At 41.6% G+C, this 27,391-nt stretch overlaps 1 protein-coding gene across 1 annotated transcript; it reads right to left on the bottom strand.

The window, feature by feature from the left end:
- Positions 1 to 5,447: 5,447 nt before the first annotated feature.
- On the bottom strand, positions 5,448 to 26,985 carry CCDC80 (coiled-coil domain containing 80). Its single transcript, XM_009080090.1, has 8 exons — positions 26,369 to 26,985; positions 24,141 to 26,029; positions 19,749 to 19,905; positions 15,258 to 15,394; positions 13,775 to 13,923; positions 10,578 to 10,681; positions 9,120 to 9,200; positions 5,448 to 6,450 (listed from the first exon to the last, which is right to left on the bottom strand). The coding sequence occupies exons 2-8, from the start codon at positions 26,019 to 26,021 to the stop codon at positions 6,104 to 6,106; spliced, it is 2,856 nt and encodes a 951-aa protein (XP_009078338.1). The 5' UTR covers positions 26,022 to 26,029; positions 26,369 to 26,985; the 3' UTR covers positions 5,448 to 6,103.
- Positions 26,986 to 27,391: the final 406 nt, after the last annotated feature.

Here is a 27,391-nt window from a genome sequence, read left to right as displayed (position 1 = left end):
TGAGTACAGGATGCTCAGGGCTGGAGCATCTCTCCTATGAAGACAGGCTGTGGGAGAAGGCTCCAGGGAGACCTTATAGCAGCCTTACAGTACCTGAAGGGGATTGACAAGAGAGCTGGAGAGGGACTTTTTTCAAGGGCATGTAGTGATAGCACAAGGAGGAATAGCTTTAAACTGAAAGAGGGGAGGTTTAGATATATTAGGAAGAAATTCTTACCTATGAGGATGGTAGGACACTGGCACTAGTTGCCCAGAGAAGCTGTGAATCCCGGGAAGGGTTCGAGGCCAGGTTGGATGGGACTTGGAGCATCCTGGTCTAGTGGAAGTTGTCCCTGCCTGTGGCAATGGGGTTGGAACTAGGTGATCTTTAAGGTCCTTTCCAACTGAAGCCATTCTATCGTTTTATGAAGGAATGTACAAGCTGTTTAGGCAGTGAGTCACTAGAAAGTGTTAAAAGATGAAGGGGATGTTTTTTATGTGTATCCTAGACCTTACAACATACTGGTGAGAGATTTAAATTACAGGGTCTTAATTTATTATAATTTATATTATAAGGTTTATTCAAAATAAACCTTACTCTTTTTTCTTTTTTCCTTTTTTTTTATTTTTCGTATTAATAACAAGATAACTTTTCTTCACATTGTTCTCTTTTGCTTCTGGTTCTTGTAGGATGGAGAAGAATTTGAGAGGTTGAACAAACCAAGCAGCGACATCGATACAGATGAAGATTCCCTCTAGCATGAGGCTGGCTCAGAGGAGAGCTGTTACTCTTAGTGAGAGAATGTTAATCATTTATTAACATTGAGAAGGGTCTTTTTCCCCACTGGCAGACTAATAGAGGCTGTTTTGGGGCTGGATGTCAAATGTGAATGAGGACCATATTCAAGCTGTATATATGGAGAGTTGTATTCCTGTGTGCCTGTTTCCCAGCACCTGGGGAAATGGAAATCTGGAATGCCTTTGTAGCAGATATTGAATTTTACATCCAACTTCTGCGGCCTAACTTTGAAAGAGCTTGAATAAAACAGTAACTTGTTAAACAGTATGAACGCGTCATAGGGTCTTTTTGTGTGCGTCTTTAGAAAGACCTTGTGTAGAGGCTTAGTTTGCAGGGAGGCCCCTATCTGAAAACAAATACTGTGCAGCTACAGTGATGCCCTTCAACATCTGAAGCACTGAGAAGAGGGTGCAGGTGGTGCTATGATTTGGTGTTGCTCCACCCTGTCAGACTGATAAGGTCTTGCATTCATTTTGTAGAGAGAGAAATCATTCCGCAGAGTGCCAGGCATAGTGATCTCAGAACTGCTGCTGAGACATCTGCTGGATTGTCTTTTGAGTGAGATGAAAAATGGGTTCCAAGTTATTCAGAGAATTTTGAAACAGGGAAGGGAACAGGGATGCTGATAAGGGATTCTTGGTATGTTCCTAAAGCCTCTTCTCTCAGAGCAGTGGAAAAGATGTTGGTTTATGATTTCCTCCCTTCAAAAATGTCTTTCATAGTTGGAAGATACTGTCAAAAGAATTCTTAGGAAGATAAGCAATGAGTTCAGTGTCAGAGCCTCATACCACAGTGTGTAGTAAGCAGTTAGTGATGCATTTCTCTGGACAAAACACAGTCCTGCCTTTGTTCCCCTCTGCCATCCTGTCCAGGTTCTGTGTATAAAGCTTACTTACGTGTACTGTATCGATGCCTTATTGCTATATTAATTAACATACCTCCTATCATTGATCCATCAAGCCTGTTTGTATATGTGACCAATGACTGTCAAGTTATAAACCATGAATCTAAAATTATTAAGTTTTTTTCTGTATTAACTTTTTTCTAGTACAAAATAACTGTGCAAAATGAATTTAACATTGTGGTTGAAAACTTTTTACATCTAATTTCATTGTGCTTGTATTGTAGGCCACTTCAACACAAGGAATCCTAGTTGTTTGCATCTGTACAGAATGAATAAGAAGGCATATTTCAGTGTAAATGCCAGTAATGTAGTTTTCATTGGTTAATGATGTCATTTTTTGGGAAATGAAGCTTAGAAAAAAAGAAATGCTCAAGCTGTCAAAGACTTAGTTGCAATAAGACATTTTCTTCTTTTTTTCATTACATAGAGCTTTGCAATATATACCTGCCTGAGTTCACTCTCTTTTTCAGTCATAGCTACTAACTTTAGCACGCATTTCCAAGAAGAGTGAAAGTACTGTTACTGTAGATTGCTTTGCATTTACATGAGCAGTAGGTTTTTACATGAAGTTTTCCGAAAAGCTTTGCCTTGCATCAAGTTAGAACATAGAAATCAATCTCACACCTCTAATGACAGAGCATCAAACCAGAGATGAATGTCTTAAAATCCGTAAGTTTGACCTTCCTGCCTGAAATACGTGCATTAAGAGAAATGAGATGTGGAAATTGTGATCTGCAGCTGTTATAAAGTGCGCTTACTTCTTGCTTTCTACTTTTGTCCTGCTTAACTTGCTTGCCAAAGTCTTAGATTGCACAAAGATATTGCTTATATAACTGTTGATCCTAGAGTTTACTTGTGCTGTGGAGTTGGTCCTGTCTAATATGTAGAAATCTTTCTGTCGCCTTCAGGTTGTAAGTCTCAGAGAGATAAGGTTGGATGGCCAGGCAGGTTTCTTATAATAATGAAGGAGAACTGTATATCCCCTTTGCAGCAACAGGAATGTTAACTGATGTCTAAAAATGGGTAAGGATTTGCATCAACTTAGCAGTAAAATAGTGTATATAGTAACCCAAAAGCATAACCATGCATTTCTTGTGCAGCTGTACCATGGCAATGGTCAAATTTACTGTATAAATGAGATTTGTTAGAAGTGTCTGTAAATGATTGTCAGCTGGAGAGCAGCCCTGGTTAGCAAGGGGGAACAATTCTGTAGAGTTGCATATTTCAGAGAGATCACATGAAATCCCACTTGATTAAGTATTTCCACTATATGGAAACTACTCCATATTGGAAAGCTTAACTATTTTTGCCTCAAATGACAATAGGGAAATTTATGAGAATATTTTTGGAGAGCAGCATTAGTTTGGCACATAATCTTTAATGAATACATCGGGCAGAGAGCTCTTTCTAAGCTTTGATTGAGGGCCCAGATTCACAAACATTTGAACTTAACTGCTGCTGGGGATGTTATGTTCCTCCCTCCAGGTTTGAGGAAATAGTTCACAAAACATCCCAGGAAGAGGTGTGTGTTCATGTTTCTCTTGTTTATAACAAGCCAATTAAAGCAGTATTTATTTTGGTTAATTTCAGCTGTTTTGTGAGTGTAGCAGCTTCAAAGACAGACTGTGCATGAAAACAGCCATCTTGGAGCTGAATCAAATCCCATAAATATGTGTAAGAAAAACATTTTTATCATGTGGAATCTTCTACTAATCCACTAAGGTCTGTAGAAATAGGACCTTAATCTCAGTAAGTCTGTCCTCAGAGTGATGCTGCACGGACAGATCCAGTACTTTGGATTTGATTTGTGTTTTGCCAAATGAAGTCTTCATTTGGAATCTTAGCTCCTGAATGCTTATAGCCTGCAAGATAACTACAGTTATCATTGAAATGATATTTTGGCTTGGTGTTCCTTCTGGCTTTGCTTTTAGTTTTCCATAGGGAGAGGTGGGTTGCAAAATCATAATTTTTAATCATTGCTAAAGTTTCTAGTAGTGTCAAGCCATTTTGTAATGAAGGCAAAAATAAGCACCAGAATGTAGAATAATTTAGAGTCTTCCTCAAATGTGCTGGGTCTTTGAATGTGTAGTTTTGGTTAAGAGCCCATCCCAACCTCCCTTGGTAAGTGGACAACTTTTTTGGAGTTGTTTTTTTAATGCAACTCCCACTGAATGCCTATGTTGGGTTTGTACTTGCACAGCTTAACTTTCAGTTTCAGGCAGGGGTAAAACCTAAAAAGGCCATTTGGATCAGGTGTTGCACTCTCTTTTTGTAAGTTAACTGTTACCTTCCTCCTGCTCAGCACACGACAGGTAGTTTACTTGATTTGTAATTTTGGAATGTAATTGGCTTTTGTTTAAAGATTTACATAAAAAACAAGATTACAAGGAAGTTTAAATGAACACCTGAAAGAAAACACCTCAAAGGTGGTTTTCTTTCTGTCTACAGGAGGTGTCTGTTAGGCATCTGGTATACTTTCCTCTGCTTTTGCTTTAGGCAAGGAAAGTTAGGCAGCTGACCTTAATACAGTGATGCAATGAGCACTTGTTTCCTAAAAGTGAGCTACAGGACATTCCATTTTCTTCTAGAAACCTTTCAGTTCTGTGAGTCTTTTTTATAGCTCCTCTTTGGTTTTTTGAATTTCTCTGTCCACTGCTTTCAGCTGTGGAAGTGCTGTAGTCCAGGTGAGCTTGGAAGCTCTCTGCAGGCAACAGTCCTCTCAAAATGGTTCTGTCAAGTGCCTAGCTTCCCCCACTTATCTCCAGCACCTTGTGCTGACTACACCTTGTGATACAGAGGGCAGCCTGCCCCAGAGGGTGACCAGGTTTGTAAATTTAAGGCCTTGTGTCTCATCTGTCTTTCTGACATTCAGAAGGGCAAGCAACATCTGACATTTTGTGACTGAGTTTTTAAAGAAAGCATCTGGTTTCGAGTGAACTTGTTGCTTTAGCCAGTTCTGGTTTTGTCTGGGGAAAAAAAAAGAAATCAGGAAACTGCTAAAACTCAAACTGCAGAGCGTGCTCTGGCTGGCTTAGGGCTGCAGCTTCTCCCTGTTCCTGTACAACTGCTGTGATGGCAAAACCTAGTACAAGTGCCCTGTAGCATGTATCTATATGTGGCATACACCCACATCATGGATTATAAAGACATGTGACCAGTTGGGCACACATTCAACCTTAGAAGTGACCATTGTGCCTTTATGAGGGCTTGCATGGCACCTTCACTTCAGGATATTCCATAATCTTTCTGCTGTGTCTTTAGTATTTAGAAATCTAACCCAAATGGTGTTGAAAACATGGCCCTGCATGCAGTTCCTGCCACTGATTTCAGCAGAGTAGGGTGGTGCAACTGGGTCAATGCCCAAAGACACCAATGAGAAGGGAGAAGAAAACCATTTCAGAAAGTGTGACATAAATAGAGATGGTTTAGTAGCAGATCAAATTAATGTCAAAATAGCTTTATGAACATTTAATCTAGATCACTTTTATGGGGGAGGGTATAAGAAGTAGAAGAAAATTTGAAATTTAGAGTAATAGTTTAATTAAAAACATTATTATAGAGAGCTAGTTACAACTCATTTAAAATATATGTGAATGAGATTATTTTTTTCTGATGAAAATAATGCTTTTCAGTTTTCAGTATTTCAAGCAATGCTAACTCTGGTGTTTCCATTTAGCTCTCATTAACTTGGATTTAACTGTGAGATGGGCAGGACCTCAGAGAACAGGGACCCCAATTAAAAGAATAAATAGCCATGCAGTAAGCTTTGTAGTTAGGAACTTTACATTGTATTGTATTGGAACAAAATCTGCTGTAGCCATAAATCTTATTTTCATTAATAAAGTCAGCTAATTACAATGTTAATGCACCATAAAAGGGGTGCTGTCTTTTTAAACACCGTGTTTCAAAAAGAGCCTGCCTCATGCTTCTTTCTTAAATTTTCCTTTTCTAGGAAAGATCTGAAGTGTGAGTCTTTGTTTCTTTTCATAAGCACAATGCAGTCTCACTTTCCAATAAATATTCTTTTTCTCCTTAGGAAAAATACTAAAAGGCACGTTGCAACACTTGTTGGACAGTTTGTGTCCTGCCCTACCACAGTGCCCATGGACTGAGGCTGTGGGTTTTTTTGTTTGGTTTTAATACAAACAGCACCTGCTGATGGCCTTTGTTTATAAAGGTTCAAAAATATAAAGGAGTCTTTGTTGTTTAAAGCTTCAATACTACTGATTTGAATTGCTTCACTGTAAAGGCTTCTGCGTTTTTTGAGAAGGCAAATGACCAAAGTCCCTTGATTGAACAGTAGAAGAATGAGGAATGGATATCTAGGTGGCCTGGAAAGACTTTCTGCAACTGGCCACCTATTGCTCTTGGATAGCTACTAGAAGACAGACACAGGGCAGTCAGAAGCTAAGTTGCTCTTTTTAGTATGGATATCCATGGTGGTAACTTCCGTGGTGACGATAGTCATCTTGGTAACCTTCCTGGTATCCCTGGTGATAGCTGTGGTAGCCATACCCACCATACTCATCATCCGGGCACTGCATGCCGAGCGACTGCTGAATTGTCATTTCCTGTCGCCGAAGCTGCATGGAATCTATCAGGTCATACACAATCGCCATAGACCACATTGGAGAAGGATACCAGGATTTGACATTTCCATCTTTTCCCACTAGAAGCATGGAGAAATATTCAGGACTAATTTGAAAATAATTTCGAATGTCTTTCACCAAATTAGCTGGGATGTCTTCTCGGTCTACAGTTGAGCTTCCTAGAAAGTGATCACATAAAATCAGCATTGATACTTTGTTTAGGCAATGATGGTGATTTGTAGGTAAGCAAGTTAGCAACATGAGACAAAATACAGCCCAATAGTTGGCAATATAAGATTCTTGTAATTTTCAAGTTCAGGATTTCCTGGATCTGAAATGAAATTGATCTACTGTGAACTAAGGATTGTTTTTAAGTTTTGTTAGGTTTAGTAAACTTGTCCTTATTCTGCAGGGTGAAGCTACTGCAGTGTGGTACATCCTTTCATCATGCAAAACACATAACTTCTTTGATTTCTGTGCAGCTTGGGTTACTGATTCATGTAATGCAGAAGGTGTATATGAATAACAGTCACGGTGAAAGAAATTGCAAGAGTTGGAGTGTGATAGAAGAATTGCAGGATGAATTTTATGTGTGTAAAGACACACATAAGGTATGAGCATGCAGGTTAGGAAGTATACCGAGGGTGTGAAGATACTCATTGTAGTAAGGGCACAGGATGATTGTGAGACATTGCAGAAGATCCTTGTAAGACTCATGACTGGTTAATAAAACTATAGAAGAAATTCTTTTCAGATTGAAGCGATGCACGTGGTGAAAATCCTTCTCACTCCACTTAAGAAATGGTGAAGATTGATCATTACCACTTGGCAGTGAGATCTTAGGGCTATGAAAGAGTTTCATGAAAGGCTAGTTCAGTGCTCACTAATGGCCAAAACCAAACCCAGATGTTATAAACCATGAGGAAAATAGGAACAAACCAGTATTATTATGCCACTGTGGAGATTTATTGTTTGTGTGCATTTTAAACACTACATGAAATTCCGGTTCTCTCACCTCAAAAGACTATGGTAGAACTGGGGAGAAAACATCAGAAAGGCTTCATCACAAGTTGGAATAAGCTCTGTGTGATCCTGTGTCCAAGTAAATAAGGCCTGCAGTCTGTCAAATAAATAGGTTGGGGGAGGTCTGTGTAATTGTGAATGTCATTGCAGGGATGGATAGGGATTAAATGTTTACCTTTTTCCCACACTAGAATTGAGGGGCATCAAACAAAGCTATAGGGGCCATGTTCAGGGCAAATAAAAGGTATCTCTGTAGAGGTTCTCAGAGGAGAACACATGCAAAAAGTTAGCATGAATTCAAAGGGACAAGTCCCTTGACAAATTGGAGCAAGTCCAGAGGAGGGTCACAAAGTTGATAAGAGGACTGGAGCACCTCCCCTATGAGGACAGGCTGAGGAAGTTGGGGCTGTTCAGCCTGGAGAAGACTGTGTGGAGACCTCATAGCAACTTTTCAGTATCTGAAGGGCCTGCAAGAATGCTGTAGAGGGACTCTTTGTTAGGAACTGCAATGATAGGACAAGGTTGTAATGGGTTCAAACTGAAGGAGGGGAAGTTTAGGTTAGATATTAAAAAAACAATTTTTACTACAAGGGTGGTGAGCAGGTTGCCCAGGGACATGGTGACTGCCCCAACCCTGGCAGTGTTCAAGGCCGGGCTGGATGAAAGACCTTGAGCAACCTGATCTGGTGAGGAGGTGTCCCTGCCCATGGCAGGGGGGGTTGGGACTAGATTATCTGTGGGGTCCATTCCAACCCTTAAATTCTATGATTCTAAGTAACTTGAATGAGATCTGTTGATCTTAACAAATAGGAACTATAACCAAGGTCATGAAGTCTTCAGAGAAAAATAAGCAGAGGCTGCCAGTGTGTTGATGGAAGAAGTGTGACATCTGCTTCCTCTGTTCTTATTCTTTCTTCTATATGGCTTTAATGTTCCTATGCTGTAGAAGGACTAGGATGCTTTCATGCATAGAGCATTTGGAATAGAGATGGGATGAATAAACTCCTTTCTGTATTTGTTCCTCCACTGATGGAGGCAGCTGTTGGAATTGGGCAGCAGAGACACCTGTAGCATTTTGTCTACCTGAAGTAGCCTGCTGGGATGTGAGTGGAATACTTAAAGGGGGCTTATAAGAAAGATGGAAAAAGAAAGACTTTTTACTAGGGCCCATAGAGACAGGACAAGGGATAATAGTTTTAAACTCAAATAGGATAGATTCAGATTATATATAAGGAAGAAGTGGTTTAGGATAAGGGTGGTGTGACACATGAGCAGGTTGACCAGATGGATGCCATGTCTCTGGAAGTGTTCAAGGACAGGTTGGATGGGGCTTTGAGGAACTTAGTCTAGTGAAAGGTGTGTATGGCATGGGAGTTGGAACTAGATGACCTTTAAGAGTCCTATCCACCCCAAGCCATTCTATGAAGATGAATGAGGGACCCAAATAGGAGAGTCTGTTGAGTCCGTGTCCTATTAGCTCTGCGAACTCTTGAGCATGTAAAAGACTTAGACATTCCTTTGTCTTTGACAGCAAGGCTGGCAGAGGAGTGTACTGGGAACTGTACATTTAGATGGGAGATAAAGATGTGAGATGACTACCAGATGATATTTGTTCTTTTCTGTCCTGTAGAAGCTATATAATGTTTAGCACAGGAACATCAAGAAAGTTTTTTCTTTGCTTTTGTGTCATCTTATTTCTTAAAAGAAACAAAAGAGGAAAACAGAGTCCTAACTATACCTCGAAAAAAATTACAGCAAAGAAGGTCTCAGCACTAAGTAATGCCCTTCATGGGTAGTACTGAAGAAACTGGAAACAGTCACTTACCATTAATTGGATACAACTCTAAGACACCTCCAATATCCTCTCCAAGTCCTAGCAATTTGAGGATAGTTATGTGGCGCAGACCTGTGGAGGAAATGAAGAATGTTTTGGGTCAGACCAGATCTCTCTGCTCATCCTTGGGCAGATTTCAGTTTAATCAGCCAGGTCTGTGCTTGCTAAATTAGGTCCCAGTCACAGCCAGCTCTCTAGGAGAAAGAGTTACTGATTTTTATGGAGACCCTGCCAGTCACATCACCTGTCCCAAATACAGGAATAAGTTGGTGTGTTGAGTAAACGTGGTATCAGTTGCATTGGAAGCCGTTGCTAGTGTCCCAGGGACAGCAGCATGGTGGTGTGGTTCTGTAGCACAGGAATACAAGCATCAGATATGCCACAGTAAATTGCAGAGTCTGTTTTGAGCAGGCAGGGCATCATTCTGTTCACTAGCAAAGCTTTTACTTGTCATACACACAGCAACAAATTATTTAGAGGCAATATAACCAGTCACAGTTAAATTCCGAATGACGAGTACTCACTTCTTTCATTTGTTCTGTGCAGAGACTTGGACTGTTGCCTCTGCTTTGAAGAAAGACCTTAGGGACTGCAGAAACTGTTCATGTAACATGAGTCTGTACAATCTACAAAGTCTTTGATGTAACTGTTTTTACAACTTGTAGGTAAGATGCTTGGAAACACATCACTTAGTTAAAACACCCATTGACAAATTCTTTAGAAACTCACTGGATGTCCTTCAAGCTAAAGGATGGGGATAATCAACTGTTAATGGAATGTTATTACATTCCATTCTTCAGAAAGCATTTTGCAGTGGTCCATGTCACAGTTTGCTTTGGTAGTTACCAAATGAGATGCTGCTGATTCTCTGAATGGAAGCCAGCTGATTGTGAATAAACTATGATACTGTTCAGATCTCCCTTCAGGTGTAACTGAAATGTGTTGAAAAGCAGCTGTTGAATGGGACCTGTTTCATTCTGTTGTAGGAGTCTAGGTCCTCTATGGTATTTGCATTGCTGGGTACTTAAGGAGTAAGTCTCTGGACTTCATTATGAAGAAAGAGAAGAGTGTTTCTTGGTCTTGCTCTTAATTGTCTCCTGGAGGAGTCCATCTCTCTCCATTGACTATGTAGTTGGATCTCAGTTCCCTGGTTATGGGTCTGGGGGGCTTTATTGGATTAAAGTAGCTTCCATTAAGCTCTAGTGTGTGAGTGTTTTCTGCCTCACACAAGTGATTCCAGGGAACACTTTCTTAGCTGTCTTAGCTGTCAGTATGCTGTACTACCTACTTAGCACAATCTTTTCCATTTAGATTTGGTGTAGCCAGAGCAAACTTTTCAGTTGTCAGACTCCTCAGACTGTCTAGGTTCAGACTTGACCAAAGGAATCCATCACATCACCAGGAAGGATGTGGTTTTGGGGAGCAAGAATATGATTTCTTTTGACTCACCAAAATTGCAAGCTTGTCCACTGAGAGCAGCAAGCTGCTGGGAATAAGCCCAATCTTCATCACTGGGAGCAGAGATCACCACCAGCCTCCTTCTCCATCGGAACCTGCAGAGAGAGGGTGACACGTAACTGAAGTCCTCTCAGCATTTTTGTTCTGTGTAGGCTGAAACGTATCATACCTCTCACAACTTCTAAGTAACAGCTGGATGGAAAATCTTTCCAGTTCTGTCCATCACTGGAGTGAGGATAAAACCTGTTTTGAATTTTACAACTCCAAAACTCTCAAACAACTGCAGTGTCACTGCTTCACCAAACAAACACTGCAAAACTTGTAATTTTTGCTCAAAGCCCTCTGCAGTAGTTGCAGCAATGCTGACAAGTATATTCAAGAGAAAGAAAAAAAGATTCCTGTGGAATTCCTCACTAGATGTTTAGCTTTTACGTCATTCACCACTGCTGGAACTGCACAGTCATTTTGCAGTCCAAGGGCTGTCTGAGAATTAGGGTGTATCTTCATTTCAGACATAACTCATACTTCCGTGTAAATATTCACTGACCTCTTTTTTTTCCTGTACCACGTTTGCTCAAAATACCTTTAACATGGCTTTACATCTGAGCTTGCTTGTAAGTATGTGTTTATGTGAGCCTGTGGCTATATGAGGCATGCATGGGGCAACCAGATAAACCTTCAGTATTTCTTTCATAGGGGTTGCACCATCTAATCAAGCTTTTGCACAAGGAGCTCCTTCCATTGTCCTGTCAAGGAAAAGCAATGCCATAAAAGCATTTGAAACTTTTAAAAATTCTAACTATAGGAGGTTTTAGTACTCCTTCAACAACTTTTTTGAATAAAGGTACTTCTCCACTAAACCTAAATAAATCAGATTTATAGGAATTTGCAAAGCTGCAGAGATATTTTTGTAGCAGGAAATGATCTTTTAAATGGATGCAGATGTTACTCTGTTATAATAATAGCCCACTTTTCTGCAGCACCATGTGAAGGTCTCAAAATAAAGGCTAATACAATGGGTCAGTTCTGCTTCACTTAAGAGAAGCTGAAGATACAGTGGGACTTGCTCAAAGTCACAGAATAAATTGTTAAAAGAGCAGGGCACGTTGATGTCTTTGTCTTATGGATTGATACTGCATGTATTTTTACAAGTAGAAAAGTAAATCCTTGAAAAGCAAAGCTCCCCAATTTCAGTCTTGCCCAGGAGGAACAGCAGAGACCTGAGAGTGTGTATCCAGTTATGTGAATAAGAATGAGAAGCATACGTGAGGAAGGTAATTTTGTGTCATTATTCTGAAAATGGGGAACAAAATAATCTTTGTGATAGTTTGCATAGCAAAGCACCTGGCTACCTGTGAACAGTGACTGAGAATGCAGCCATTGGATCATATTTTGTCTAGGGCAAGCTGTGAGCTGCTTTAAGATGCTGCTTTCTGTTTTAGAGTATTTCCTTTGGAGATGCACTGAGCTGAAAAGTGTTGAAAGCCGCTCAAGCTGTTTATTCCCCTGCCCCAGGCAATCCCTATACATCATACTGAGAAATTAATGCAGTTAATCCTTCACAGCTGTTAGTTCACCAGCACTAATGTATGAACTTATGCCTTATTTCTGACATCAGAAGCCATGGACCAATAGTGATAAATCTGCCAGACCCTTCCCTGTGTTCATCCTTTACTCCTCTTATACTTGTTTTGCATCCCCTTCTGATTTGTGAACAGAACAGCCAGTGTCTCGGTCTTAGAGGGCGACTCCTCCCCAAAGTAAAGGTTCTTCTCCTGATACATGTGGCTTTTCAGCATTACTCAAGCTGGTTCTGTCTCTTATGGTCTCCTTTCACACCAACCAGGCTTCTTAAGAACAATATTCGTGTTATTTTAACTGACCTCCCCAATAAGCAACGCCAGGGAGATGATGCCAGGGCTCTTACTCAACCAGGAACATTATCTTGGACAAAGCTGGAATGAGTCTTTTTGGGAATCTGACCAGTTAATGTGGCTAGAGAAGTCCACCCTATATTTAAAGCCTGATGCTTCTTTCACAGACAATAAATACATTCTGTGCAGCAGCAGTTCCTTATATAGATGCAACATTTTTGTGCCTGATTTTCTAATGTGTGTTTATTACTAGGGTTCTTTCCAAGCAAAGAAGGATTTGGGGCCCGTCACTTTCCAGCATAAAAGCTCTTTCTTGCATTGGTCAGCTGTTTCCAAACTGGTGCTCTTCTTGGTGGCCTTGAGGATGAATCACTGAGACAGGAGGTTGGTGAGGTGGGTGGGATGGATTTTGTTAAAGGTTCTCTTTCTGTTAAAGTGACCATTGAATTTTAAAATGTTTATGAACCAACAGCCTATTCATTTACCTATTGCTCCTCTCTGTCATAACCCATCATGCTGCCTCAGTTACTTCTATAGTCATCTGGCATTAACAGTGTAGTAGGTGAGGAGAATGCAGTTGTAACGGCCTAGAATGATGGGACAGTCCTAATTTGATGTAAGTTATCCCGTGACAGCAAAGATGGAGCTCCACAGCCCTTCTGTGGATCTGAGATCTCACAGTCCAGACATGTTTATTGCCTGGAATTTAGGTCACGCAGGTAGAGCTGTAACAGCATATAGAGACTGCATAAACAAAGTTGTCTTTCTGCAGAAGGTCTCAAACATTTTGCAAGAGACATCTGCAAGACCTTTAATAATATGCATGACTAATACTGGCAAAGACCAACTGTTATCTCAAGCAGGATAAGAAGGAAGTTAGACAGAATTAATTACTGATTTGAACTACATGGAAGGGATTAGAATGGGATTAATGAGATTGTGATGGTTGATGATCAAAACACATAAACACTGTGCTTCATACACTCAAAACAATGAGCTAACATCTGTGAATTAATCCTTATTTGCTCTTCTAATTCAAATCAGTGTTATTATCTCCATGTCGTGATGGGGGAATTGAGGTACTGAAAGTTAGTGTCCAAAGAATGTGCAGGCAGTCAGGAAACATAACATGCTTCCTGACTTCCAGCATTCTGTACAAGACTGCATTCAGCTCTGGCTGAACCTTTTTATTTGCTTAACACTGTAAATACTGAGAAATCTATGTTTAAAAATCACAGAAATAGTTGCATGGGTATTTTTCCAGGAAGACAATAATTAGTAGAACTAGCAGCAGATAAGAACAGAAGGTAATACCTGGATAAGAAGCTCTCAAGGGATTGCTTCTTATCTTCTTTGCAGACAATGCCCTCTTTTTTCTGTCTTTCCATGTCTTTAATTCGTGACTGGAAGGTGTCAATCAAATCAAACACAGACTTCATAGCTATTGGTACTTCATAGTATTGCTGTTAAGAAAAAAACCCCAACAGATGTATAAAAGGATATACATATTAGCATCCTTTCTACGTGTATCACAGCACTATAGGATATATAGAGATTTAAGAATTGGTGTTTACACACAGATAACAGGGCATAAAACAAACTAGAAACCATGGAAAATATTATTGTTTTTGCAGTCAGATTGCCCTTTGTAAGTGGCATTTTTTCAATATTTGGCCAATGTGGTAAGGCCAAGACATTGCAGGCAACAGATTATCATTATATTCTTCTATAAGGCCATTCAACTAGAGCACTGTTCACAAGCAATGTGCTGTCATCCTGCTGAGTGGCCAAACTGTGTTTTAGAATGCCAGGTACTACATTAAACCCTGTCAGCTGGGGTCATGTTCCTCACCATCCCAGCAGAAACCCGCAATTCCTGAAATCCCCTAAGTGCAGAAAATGAAGAGAGCTACCTAATTCCTGAAAATTTCTCTTACTGTTCTTTTCTTGTCATAGAATCATAGAATTTTAGGGGTTGGAATGGACCCCACAGATCATCTAGTCCCAACCCCCTCTGCCATGGGCAGTCCTTCCCCACTAGATCAGGTTGCTCAAGGCCTCATCCAGCCTGGTTTTGAACACTGCTGGGGCTGGGGCAGCCAACACTTCCCTGGGCAACCTGTGCCAGTGTCTCACCACCCTTAAAGGAAAAAACCTTGTTTATAATCTAACCTAAACTTCCTCTCCTTCAATTTGAACCCATTAGCCCTTGTCCTATCACTGCAGCTCCTAACACAGAGTCCCTCTCTGGCTCCCTTGTAGGCCCTTCAGATGTTGAAAGGCTGCAATAAGGTCTCCATGCAGTCTTCTCCAGGCTGAACAGCCCCAGCTTCCTTAGTGTGTCTTCATAGGGGAGATGCTCCTGTCCTCTTATCAACTTTGTGACCCTCCTCTGGACTTGCTCCAACAGTTTCCATGTCCTCCTTATGTTGAGAACACCAGAACTGCAGGCAGTATTCCAGGTGGGGTCTTACGAGTGTAGAGGGGAAGAATCACCTCTTTCAACCTGCTGCCCACATTTCTTTTGATGCAACCCAGGATTCAATTTCTGGGCTGGGCTGCTAGCACACACTGCCAGCTCATGGTGAGTTTCTCATCCACTGTCACTCCTGTCTCTCTCCCCATTACTGGTCTCAATTACTTCCCCACCCAACCTGTAGGTGTCCTCCAGCAATGACCAATGCCTGCATCAGTCTCTTATGTACCTCACATGCAAGCCCGTAGTGTAATTTCCTAACATTTTTCGGTTTTTTCATATTTTTCTAATACTTTTTCTTTCAAAGAGTCAAAACCTCACCTTGACCTTCATGTCAGTGTCTGTCAGCACCATGAAGAAGTCATTGTAAGTCATGCCATACTCTTTCCTCAACTCACTGATGAGATGCTGGTCCACAAGATCTTCATCCTCTATCACTTTCATGGGCTTTTCATTATCTTAATGTGAGACAAAACAGAAATAAAAACAGTTGTGGAGTCACACAGCACTTTGCCTTTAATTTCACCTTGAAAGAAAGGGGGAACTTCATTTCCCAGAAGCCCTCTTCCTGCTGCATGGTCAAGATATTAAAAACCATCTGTATGGCATTATGACTTTTAACTGTCCAGTTTTCAATCCAAATACTCTTTGCAAATTAGTCTATCCTAGAGCACATGCACTTCAGTATTTAACATTTCTACATTCTTTTTGAAAAGTCTTAGTCATTCCTGAAAGGCCTTTTAGATTGTACAGTGTGTTTATACATGTATATGTATGTACTAATTGTTTCACCAGCTCCAGAAATGCAGCCACTTCTGGAACAGAAAATAGAAATTTTGAGAATGTGCACCATGTGTGAATGAAACAGCATAGGTAATTTGGGTCAGTAAAATATAGCTATGACAGACTGAGGTTGGCCAGGACACTAGAGTAAAACTTGCCGGTCTTCAAAAATTACATGGGAGGTTTTAGTGACTATAGGAATCCAGAAACTATTTAATGTATCTTGAATGCTGCAGTCCTAACAGTGTACCTCTGTATTTAACCTTTTGTGGGACTTCCTCCTCCATCTGGTTGCTGATGTCCATTGCCAATACTAGCACCCTGACAAGCAAAAACTTAATTTTGAAAAGATTTGTACCTACTCACTGCTCCACCCCAAGAAAACATTCATACACCTTTGAGGAAAAAAAGAGCTCTGGAGGCAGAGATTTGAAGACAAGCCTGTGGAGATACTGAGGTTCCTTACTCTCTGTGGAACCAGGGTGTATGGGGGCCAAGTCCCAAAAGCCTCCATGTCATCAGCTCAGCAGCAGCTGTAGCATCCAGCACAGCCCTATACAAGTGCAATAGTGCCAGAACAGGTGCCCATATGCAACTGTGGGGCTGGAAAGCTAAAGAGAGGCTAAATCCCATGCAAAGTGAAATGTCACCTGGGTACCAGAGAGCTCACTGCAAACATTACTTGCCTGTATCCTATGACACCACTGAAATTTTGTATTCATATCCTCACCTGGAAATCCCAGGCATGGCTAAAGTGACCTGCCTGAAGTCAGACACAAGAGGTAGAGCCCAGAGGTAAAACTTTCCAGTCTCCTGCTCTGTCATTATTAACCAGCACACAGAGATGAGATTAATTCATCCAAGTTGAGCACACAGCAACAGAATTTGATTAATTCTACAATTATTTGAAATAATTTTCTAAACATCTGTAGCCTTTAAGGCTATGGATGAATACCAATCTGTTTCAAATTTTGCAGTAGGCCCAATCTGTGTATAGAGTGAATGAAACTTCCAAATTAAAATTTTGGGAAAATGGCTGAATCAGAATGTGACCTTTAGGTTTCACACCTTGAACCCACTTCTTACAGAAAAAAGCCCTGGCCAGCAAATGTTAAAATTTGGTTATACTAATCAAGCTATAAACTTAATTTACATGGTTTTACATGGTTATATGTACCTTAGTTGAAAGTTTTGTAAAGAATTATCAGGCAATGTTATCAGTTTCCCACTGGATGGATTGCTGTATTGCTAATTGATTATTCACTTTACAAGCCATATATAAACCATGTATCAATACTTCATAAGTGTGGTTTACATGTTACTAATGGCAAGTACAACTTTTAAAACAGAGACCAAAAATTCATGCTTATGCCTGCAAACAATTCAATGCAAAAGCACAGACTATCTCAAAGACTCTTTAGAAATAATTTAAGCGAGGTTACAAAAAAGCTCAGGAGTTTGTTGTAGCAGTACAGTGGCCTAATAGAGTAGGTATTGGCTCTGATTATATAGTAGGTAGCCTGGGGCTGGTGTTTAGTTGTACCCATGAGTTCTGGAAAAGAGACCACATGGCTAACTTGGGGTGAAGAGAAGACCTCTGCAGTGCCACTCAGTGTTTGAGTCATGCCAGTGGGAAACTGGGAAATACTCTTTTGTTTAGCTATGAGCTGATTTTGGCCAGTGTCAATGAGCTCTTTCACTCACTACTTCTAAATGTATTTGAAATTTCAAGTGAAAAGTCTTTCCTGCGGACTTTGCTGTTGTTGTCATTTCTGTTTCAGTCCCAAGATGCAGCACTACAAGTAGACCTCATCGTGCTGAGTGCTCAGCCCTGCAGCATACATACTGTGAACAAAATGTTTCTTACAAAATTTTGCTGCCTCTGGTGCTGACAGAGAATGAGGCTTGAAGAAGTCATGCAGACAGGAAGGGTAAAAGACAAGGGGAGGTAGAATGGAAAGATACCTGTATTATTTAAACTTTCTAAAAAGCTCAGGATTTGGTGTTTTGAGCAAAACTATACAGTGAACTTCATGTAAAGTTTAACCTATATCTTTCTAAGTCTCCTGCTTTTATTCAACAATTTAATTCCTCCTGTGAGAATTTAGCTGTTATATACACTTGTGTGGTTTGGGGAAAGTTTGGGTGTAGGTTAAGTTTGGAACAGGCTGAAAGAGTATGGTCTGTGTCAGAGTGAATATCTGTTTATTAGCCAGTCTAGAGCTAAATATAATCCTAAACAGTCCACTGACAGGCAAATGGGTCTAGGTACACAAAAGTGACCTTGAATAACCTTGACCTGATGTGGAAAATCCTGTACTGCTCCAGATTTGTCAAGGAGGTGGACAGTGTGGCAGGAATTGTGACTCACTGTCATCCAGGGACACAAGGCTAGGCCCCCTGCTAGGTCCTGTCCCTCTGAGAGTCAAGGCACAGCTGGAAGACAGACATAAATCTGTGATCTTCTGGCCAGTTGTATGCCAGACTTGCAACACCCTGGAGCTGGTTTGGTCCTGAGCTTTCTGTTCCATGAAACAACTCTTCCCGAGGTTTGGTAAAACCAGATGAACTTCCAGAGGAAAGATGTGGTGGACTTATAAGCAAAACTAGCAGCTTTTGTGCTGTTTGTAGTGTAGAATTCTTTGACTTCATCCAGTGAAGCATTCACAGTGTTTTAACCCTTAGATACAAACAGCAGTGAGATTTGCCTGATTCAAGAGACACCTAAGCTGAAGTGCTTTGCTGGACTGGGACCTGAAGTCTTTGTCCAAACACTATTGTTATGAAAGGAAAGGTTCTCACTGGCTTTGGTGGGTGCTTCCCCAGGACCTGAGCACTGACAGCAGTTGTTTCAAAGTTGCCTAAGAGAAATGTATGCTCAGTGTCACCTGTCCATATGGGAACTCTGTACAGAAAGTGGCACTAAATATGTCTGAATGAGATACTTTGCAGGTCCTGCATAGTCTGATTTATAATGCCTCCAAAATCTCTGGCTTCAGTGAGATGAACATCTTTACAATAGTCAGCAATAAGCAGTCATACTGATGGGTATCCTGCTTTACAGGGGAAGAGAGGTGACAGGGCTTCAAATGGTAAACCTTTTAATATCAGGTTTGCTGGTGCAAAATTTTAAGGTTGTCCATACCTAGAGGCTGTAGTTGAAATCTTCTAAAAATAGTATCTGTTTACCAGTACAGAGAGGAAAATGCACCTGGACCTCCCCTTGCTGTGGAGGAGAATATTCACTTTGCAAACATATCAAAATCAGCTCTTAAGCCTAGGAAAGCTGATCTTGGGAAAGAAAGGAATTCATGGCAGAGGGTCTAACTAGCATGCTTCTCTGTTCTGAGTTTAGCCAGTGCATGCCCCTGAAGAATGCAGTTTTTTCCATGACGTTGTGAGGAGTGCAAAGGCATGAGAAAATGTTGTATGGCAGTGGGGAGGTAATGATGTTGAACTTCAAAATAGGATTAGTTTTGAATATACTCTCAAACAATTCTCTTCAGCATTTCCTGCCCCTAATCTCCTCTTCATGACAACAGCCAGTTTCTTTAAGTAGCATTTGAATCATGCTAGCCAGTATCTGGCCACCCATGGCTGATGTCTTGCGAAAACCAAGGGCAGGAGGGTATTGCATTAGGGCACTCATTCAGTTCAACAGTGAGGTTGGTATTCAGGATATTAGTAGAGCTGAGACTAATTTCTTTTTTCTGTCCCATGCCTTAATCTCAGGTTTTTTCCTGCCTTTTCACTGTTCCTCTATTTTAGTGGCTTTCATAATTCCCACAAAGAAAGCTGAAAGTGCTCAAATTACAGCACTGGAAACCTAAACATGGAAAATATCAGAGATAATTATGTAAATATAAAAGGGAGCAAGTTAGCATGGAAGGAGGAGAAATAGGTTTGAAATTCAACTGGACCACAACAAATGATCTTGCTTAGATTTTGAACCAAGCTGGGGAAACTTCTCCCTTTGCTCTTGACATTGTGCCTATGAGATGGAAAGAAATCATTTAAAAAAAAAATAACCTAGCTGGAAGTGGTCAATTTTCATGCTGCTGTTGTTCATGGTGCCAAAAATTGTAATGACAGAGATCTTCCTCGTTGCCATCTTGCAGAAGCTCTCCAGGTATTCATCTCGCTGCTGTACATACATGGTGTTGTCCGCCTTGGGGGTTGTGATCAGCTGGTTGGTGGCAGAGACAAAAGAGCTTGTTTAGTATAAGGAATGAAGCAAATTAGTATTTTACTGAAGGAGAACTAGTCACTGTCTGCAAACTGGGCTCTCTTTCCCATAAAGCTGTTGACAACTCTGTAGCCTTATTTTATTTATTTGTGTTTGGAGTCTACCTTCACACCCAGACCTGACCCAGAGATGTTCAACCAGCCACAAACAAACCTTTGAAGCATGTCCAGCTGGTTGCACCAGATCCTCCTCTGCCTCTACACAATGCTGGTAGAAGAAGGAGCATTGAATTTTACAGAAAACCACGTATTCTCCTATTATCCTTTGCCCTGTCAGTTCCAACAGGTCTCCCTCACAACCTACAATGGTGCCATGAATCTAGGATTCCACTTACTCTCTCACAGTGGGAGCACTGGGAACATGACAGCTGCTCTGGCCTCATCCCATCATCCAGGCAGGACTCCTGGTGGCTGTTTTGACTGTCAAGGGCTGAGTACAACTAGGGCTACATGAATACTTATGTAACTGATGACTATATAAGAAGACCTTGATGACTTGCTGAGGCCCTTGTGACCTCATCTGAAAATGGCTGGTTTAACTTTTGTCTGTGCTAAGCCACTTTGATGTCTTACAGAACTTATATTTGCTAGAAAGCACAGCTATGGGGGAAGATGAACAATTACAACAACAAAAGTATAAAAATCATTACAGTTTATAGCACTTATTTCAAGGCCTTCTAAGAATTGCAAAGACTTAATTTCAAAAAAGTATAAAGCACACTACTTATATCCTTCATCAGTGATTGAGATGCAAATATTCCAGGGAAGGAGTGTGTATAAAAACATTCAGTGGTCCTATCAGCACTTTCCAGCAGAAGATGGCTAAGAGTGCTGCAGCTCTACCTGTGTAATTATTCTAACTGGCAGCAGTGAATTGCAATCAAGCACCTGCCACTGATCCTCCAAACACAAAGGGAGCTGGAATCTGGATCCAAATTTAATGGTTTAAGGTCACAAATAATCACCAGAATCCTTCAATTGCAAACTTATGCTTTAGTCTGTAACAGGTGCAATAATCTTCTAGCTGCCTTCTTAAGTTTGTAGGGCCTGGAGACTAATTTGTGTGATACATTCTTTATAAATCTAGTTCATCAGTGCACTGATATGTAAAATACATTTCTGGACTTATAAGATGTGCCTCTCATTTATGCAAAGGCCCCCTGCATGACTACAGCATTGAAATGTGAAGGTGAATGAGAGTCAGACACAAAGAGAATTTGATTTCTGGACTGCAACAAGTAATACATTGCTTTTAAATTGCATAGACTTGCTGGAAATGAAGAAAGGATCATGAAAAGGATTTGAGAACTGAGACCAAAATCAGACCATTTGTTTGTATTTTCCTCCTAGTTTTGGAGGTCAAAAGCTGGAATGCAGAGTCAAGCCTGAATTTGATCTGCTTCATCAAACCTAGTAGAACAAAACAGGAGCATTTAAGAGGCAAACCAAACTTCAAATCAAAGCTTTGTGCCAGGCCTCTTTCAACCCAGGCAGCATATCCACTGTATCTATCTGTGTTTGCATCATAGGATCACAGACTGGTTTGGGTTGGAAGGACCTTCAAAATCAGCTAGTTCCAACCCCCTGCCATGGGCAGGGAGACCTTCCACTAGACCAGATGGCTCAAAGCCCCATCCAACCTGGGCTTGAACACTTTCAGGGATGGAGCACCCACAGCTTCCATTCTCCCTCTTTTTTGTAAGCTGCCTTTAGGTACTGGAAAGCTGCTATAAAGTCTCCCCCGAGCCTTGTCTTCTACAGGCTGAATAACCCTAACTCTCTCAGCCCGTCTTCATAGGAGAAGTGGTCCAGGCCTCTGATCATCTTCATGGCCCTTGTTAGATGCCTCTCTCTGTGTGTGTGTGTGTATGTTTGTGTGTGTGTGTGTGCATGGGTATCAATGGAGTGTTATATATAAACTGTCAGTCAACAATTCATCACCACAGAGAAATAAACAAAAAACCCAAACTCACTAACCAAGATTTCTCAGCATTACTTAGACTGCAACAACAGCCTCACTATAGAGAGGTGGGGCTGCAGGACTCAAAACTCACACATATTTTTCAGTTTCTGCATCTGGGACCTCTATCTGTCATTAACTGAACTTAACCCAGAATAACATTCAAAACTCTGGATGTTTGAAATTCATACTGAAATCTGAAATCCTTAATGATGCAGAACTTAAAAGCACATGTCCCCCTCAAAAGACATTTGGAAAAGGACTGAAATGTCCTTGAAAGCCAGTGTATTAAAGCATGTGAAAGACAAAAGGACAGCAAAGCAATGGGGAACAAGTCAACTAGAGCCACTTCTGCATCTGTGCGGTCTAACTGTCTAGAGGGGGAGTTTGGAGACTCAGGAATGACAGAGTGCATCTAACTGGTAGGACTGACCCTAAGGGAACTGAACAATTGGATAGGATGGGATGCAAATATAGGCATATGCGTGGATCAAAAGAAGCTTGAGAAGTTCTTTGTTTTCCACATGTGCCATTCATGGCAAAGAGATGGTAGAGTTCAGCCACTGCTTTTACTAATAACCAAATCAAACCCATTCTCCAAGAAACATCAGAGTAAGCAGGCTGAGGATGGTATTAGGCTTTGGAAAAGTGAAGTGCAGTGTGGCATAATCATTCATCATCAGTGAATTTTGGCCTCACAACCTGAGGTTGTGCAACTCTTCTTGGAGATCCATCTGAGAGGTGGCCTAGTAACTTCAAATTTCAGACAATCCTGTAAGTTGCCAGGACTGTGGTGGTGTATTGAATTAGCAGCTTGACATCTGTGAGCTTTGCTTTTGGCTCTTTTTCTTTCCTAGTTTGTTTTTATTTGTCCTGATGCTACACATATTCTTGGAAGCCACAACATTGAGACCAAATTTCAAAGATCCCAACTTCTGTGTAGTTTCTCTCTCTGAGCTTTTGATTTGGTTAAATATTAGTTAACAAGTAACTAGTAGACATAATTTGCAAAATTCAGTCAAGTTAAACTTTTTCACATATATGGTGTTTTTCCACTTGCAGTGCTAGCTCTGCACAGCCCCTACAGCTAGAGGAATGGGGAGGGGGAGAAGAAAGTTGCATTCTATTCAGGTCTATGAATCATCAGCAGAATGATTAATTAAATTCCAATGGTTGAAATCTTAGCTTGGCATCTTTCCTTGGCATCTTAGCTATTTGTATTGGAATATGGAGCATCAAAGTCAAAGGTATGTTTGTGACACTGACTATGGACTACAACTGTGAAACAGGCCAGCTTACAGTAGAAGAGTTGCAAGAAACCAGTTCCCACAATAATATTTTTAAAGAACTGTTTTTCAAAGTGTACCTTTCAGGGTACGTGCCATCTGCCAGAAAAAAACATTTGTACTACAACTAAAACTGTTTCCTGTCCCAGGTGAAGTGTTTTTTTTAGATAAGTAGTTGGCAAAGCATACAACACTATTAAACCCAGGGACAAGAAACTCCAGACCATGCTGAACTTCTCAGACTTGAAAACTTACTGTAGTGTTAGAGTTTAATAAAAAGAAGGAGAAAAAACCAAACCAAAATAAAGTTTGCACAGGATTTCTGAAGATGTCTAGGACATCTGAATGCCAAATTCCCATAAGATCTTAATCCCAGATTCCTCATCCCTCAGGGCATCTGATCACAAGCCTTTGTACATATCCTCAGTCAGACATGCACTGGTATTGCCAAGCCATCTGGCTTGCTTCCAGTTTTAGGACACCAGCACCAATACAAAGCAGGTATGCCAGCTGGCAGGACATGCTGAGCATTGAAATGTGGCAACATTGGCAAGTACCCCAAGGCAATGAATGGATGTAATCCACACTGGAACCTCATTTTATTGATCATAATGATACAGATCCTGACACCTATATATCCACCGGAAACAAGATAATGTGATTGCTATATGTGGTGGCTCATGGAAGTTACTGGGAAGAGGTTTTGGCTTAATTCCTGGCTGCCTCATGCTCATACTGCATGTAAGATTTCCAATATGAGGCTGTGAAATCTTCCCTGTTGAAAAGGATCATTTGGGTCTAGAAATTGTACCTCTTAAACTAAAGCACCAAAAAAGAGTCATAAAAAAACACCATAAACTTACAGTTCCACTTATTCCTAACAAGAGGGAGATACGACTTCATGTAGGTAATAAGATTCAGATTACTTACAATGAGTCGCCTTTTGCCTTCAAAATATTCCAGGAGGTTGGTTGCTGATTTCCTGGGAGGCTGTAGGAAAGGCTTCTTGTTGGGCTTGGGAAAATCCTCATTCTCAGTCCTGCTTCCCTTCTTGTTCTTCTTGCTGCGGTCTTTGTCCTGCTTGCTCTTTTTCTCAGCTTTGTCCTTCTTGGACTGCTTCTCACTTTTCTGCAATTTGTCAGGTCTGTCCTTCTTCTTCTTCTTCTCTGGTTTATCCACTCGCTCATGCTTCTTTGATTCTTTTCCTTTCTTTGGGGGAATATTTCCCGCTGCAAACTCTTCCTCTAAATGGGAACTTGCAGGCTTGCTCGGGTCATATTTATCTTCATATTCATTACTCAGTATCTTTTCTTGGGCCTTCTTTTTTGGTGGTTTAGTCTTAGCTGGTTTGTGTTGCCCTGGTGTGACATTCAGGTTCCTGTGGTTATAGTCCTTTCTGTCTGTTCGGTTATCTTTGTATCTACCCACATTTGCCTTTGTATAGTGCACTGAGGGAGCTGTTGGAACTTCTGTGAAACTGTCATAGTGAACAGCTTTGCCTGGTTTCCGAGTGGCTGCTGGTTGTTTCTCTGTGTGGCCGCGCTGCTGGTCCCTGCGGTTTGCTTTCCACACTGGAGAGTAGAAATGTTCAGAGGCCGTGACTCGTGGCGTGGTGGCATCGGGTGCTACTGGCAGCCTGCGGTACTCTGTGGTGGAATGTGACTTTGTAGTCCAGGTCCTCTGCGTGGTGGGGAGAGGTGTAGTTGTTGTTGTAGACCGGCTGGCTACTGTCACTGCACGAGTGGTGGCATGAGTAGTCGTGGTGGTGGGAGGGAGGGTAGTGGTCCTTACTGTAGGCAGAGGAGTGGCCACTGTGGTTGTCATTGGTTTGGTCCTTGTTGGCTGATTATTGCTCTTCCTTGGCTCCTCCTTCCTTGCTGGCACCTGGACATGTCCACCACCAGGGGCAGGCTGGGTGCTGCCTCCATTATTGCCTTCCTCAACCACTTGCCCTTCCACCCCAGCTGCTTTGCAAGTCTGGATGAAGCCCTTCTGCCTCATCTTCTCAATTTTTCTGATGGGGTTCTGATCAATGACCTCATACATGGCCTCTAGCCTGACTGGATAAGGATACCTTTCCTCAACCTGCAGAGTTTTCTTCAACAATACCATGCCAAATTTCCCCTTCTCCAGTTTCAGAAAGCTCATGAGCTTAGGGATGAGAGCAGGATCTAGCGGCTGTTCCAGAATTTTTCCTTCATTGGTTATCCTTCTGACTTTCCCCCCTTCTTCCCCTTCTTCATGAAACAACACAATCTGCTGGATGTGCCTCTCAGCCAGTTCACAGTAAACATCATTTTTCAGCAGGCTCATCATGAGCCGGTAGTAGCCCTCAGAGGCATGGGGAGCAGAAATGACCCATACCCGATTTTTCCCTGCAAAGCTGGCCAGGACATTGGGGGAACTTGACACTGAAGGGAAACGTACCACTCGTGACTGTGAGGCAGAGGATATCCCTTCGTCCTTAATCATCTCTGACTTGGAGTATTTGGCCGCAGCTGTGAGTCTCTGTACCCATCTCGTTCTGGTCCCCATGCCCCTGGCCTGGGAACGTCCCTCCCCTTGCAGATTGGCAGGTGGCTTTGAAGGCACTGAAGAATCCCTCTTAATGACAGGGTGTTGAGGATTTGGGCTTGAATTCCTCAAGGATGCTCCAGACCTTCTCAGGATGCTGCTTGAAGCCCGGTAAGCTCCTGGCACTTTCCTAACTCCATGGCTCCCTCTCTCTGCTATCTTCTCTGTCTTCTCAGAGCCACACACTAGCCACGCTGCCCACAGCAGGGCTAAGCTGAGAGCTGGCCTCCAGTTCATTGTGCAATCTGCATGAGGGGAGGAGGAGAAAAAATCAGATGTTAACAGGATGATGATATCTTGCACAAGTGATAAAGCAAAGCACAGGCTGGGTAGTTTTTGTGATTTCTAAGTGCTTTTTACATTTTACAGTTATTTTTTTGAAAAACACAGAATGGATCATTTTATGAAAAAAAATTAGATCATCCTTTTGCAAACGTGATGCTGTCTATGCAAAAGGACACTATGATCTGCATCCTGCTCGCTCTCTGTCCCTCTCACGTTCTCAATATACACACATGCAAACACACACAGAGAAAGGGTCCCGTACATAGAGCAGAAAGCCAAGAATTTGACTTGAAACTTACTCTCCCAGAGAAGTTTCCCTTCCAGAGATGAGGTTTCACGTCTTTTTCCTTTAAAAGGAGACCAATGCCATACAGCTTTGCTGCTGCTCTGTGATTTATCTCTATGCAGCCCAACAGGTCCCAGAGCCTGTCCGTCTTGTATATCCTTTAACTTTCTTCTTCACCTTCTTGACAAGCAGGATGAGGTTAGCGGAAATTTCCTTTGTGATCTCTGCTTCTCCATTTACCTGCAGGTCTGGATTTTTGCCGTACCGGTTACCCACACAGGCAGGGATTTCATTTAAGAAAAGGGAACTCCTGGCTGCTCCGAGCTTTTTTCTCTTTTAAACTTCGCAAGCCTCCTCCCCAGTCCTTGCTTCCTCAGTCCCGTTTGGCTCCTTTGTTTCCAGAGGGGAAAGCACCAGCATTAATATATTTTCCAGGCTGAAGAAAAATACCAAAAAAACAAAACCCTCCAAAAAAAAAAAAAAAAAAAAGGACGCTTCCCTTTCCTCTTTCTCCACACTTTGACAAAAGCAAATTGTAAAACACTCGTCTTTTTTTCCTTCTTGGCTGGCCGCGATCCCAGAAATGTCAGGGCAACCCCAGCCCTGTTCCGAACCAGCCTCAAACAACAGTGGCCACTGGAAATGGGGGAAACTTCACTCAGGATTTAACAGCTCAGCAGAACCCGCCTCCTCCCCACTCCGACACAGGGAGGGAGGAGGAGGAGGAAGGCTCTGGGGGCTGAAACACTGCACAGCATCACAGAGCACTTCAGAGAGGGTGACTCCAGCCTTAACTCTTTCCTTCACGAATCCCAGCTCCGCGGTGTTCTCCAGCCTCAGTTTTCTCTTTCCTCACGTTAAACGGGCCCTTGTCTGGATAAAAAATAGTTCTGTGAGAAGTGTATTTCTCCATCAGTGTCAACAACAGCTCCAGTGTTTATGAGCTATTATGTTTTAACCCCATTTTTTCTGCCTCCTGTTCCCCCCCTCCCTTGTCTTTTATTGCTTTCTGGGAGCTCCTCGGTGAAGCCCAATT

Source organism: Acanthisitta chloris, unplaced genomic scaffold (assembly GCF_000695815.1).
Source record: "Acanthisitta chloris isolate BGI_N310 unplaced genomic scaffold, ASM69581v1 scaffold7088, whole genome shotgun sequence".
Lineage (NCBI taxonomy): Eukaryota > Metazoa > Chordata > Aves > Passeriformes > Acanthisittidae > Acanthisitta > Acanthisitta chloris.
The sequence above is the reverse complement of the archived record's forward strand: the minus strand, read 5'-3'. Positions and strand labels throughout refer to the sequence as shown.

Bases quoted from the DNA above. Each gene is read 5' to 3' on its own strand.
- CCDC80 (XM_009080090.1), bottom strand. From the start codon at position 26,021: ATGAACTGGAGGCCAGCTCTCAGCTTAGCCCTGCTGTGGGCAGCGTGG. The intron at 10,682-13,774 runs GTATTACCTTCT...CTCTCTCTGCAG, and splicing joins CTTGAGAGCTTCTTATCCAG to GTTCCGATGGAGAAGGAGGC. The intron at 6,451-9,119 runs GTAAGTGACTGT...ATCACTTTCTAG, and splicing joins AGAGTTGTATCCAATTAATG to GAAGCTCAACTGTAGACCGA.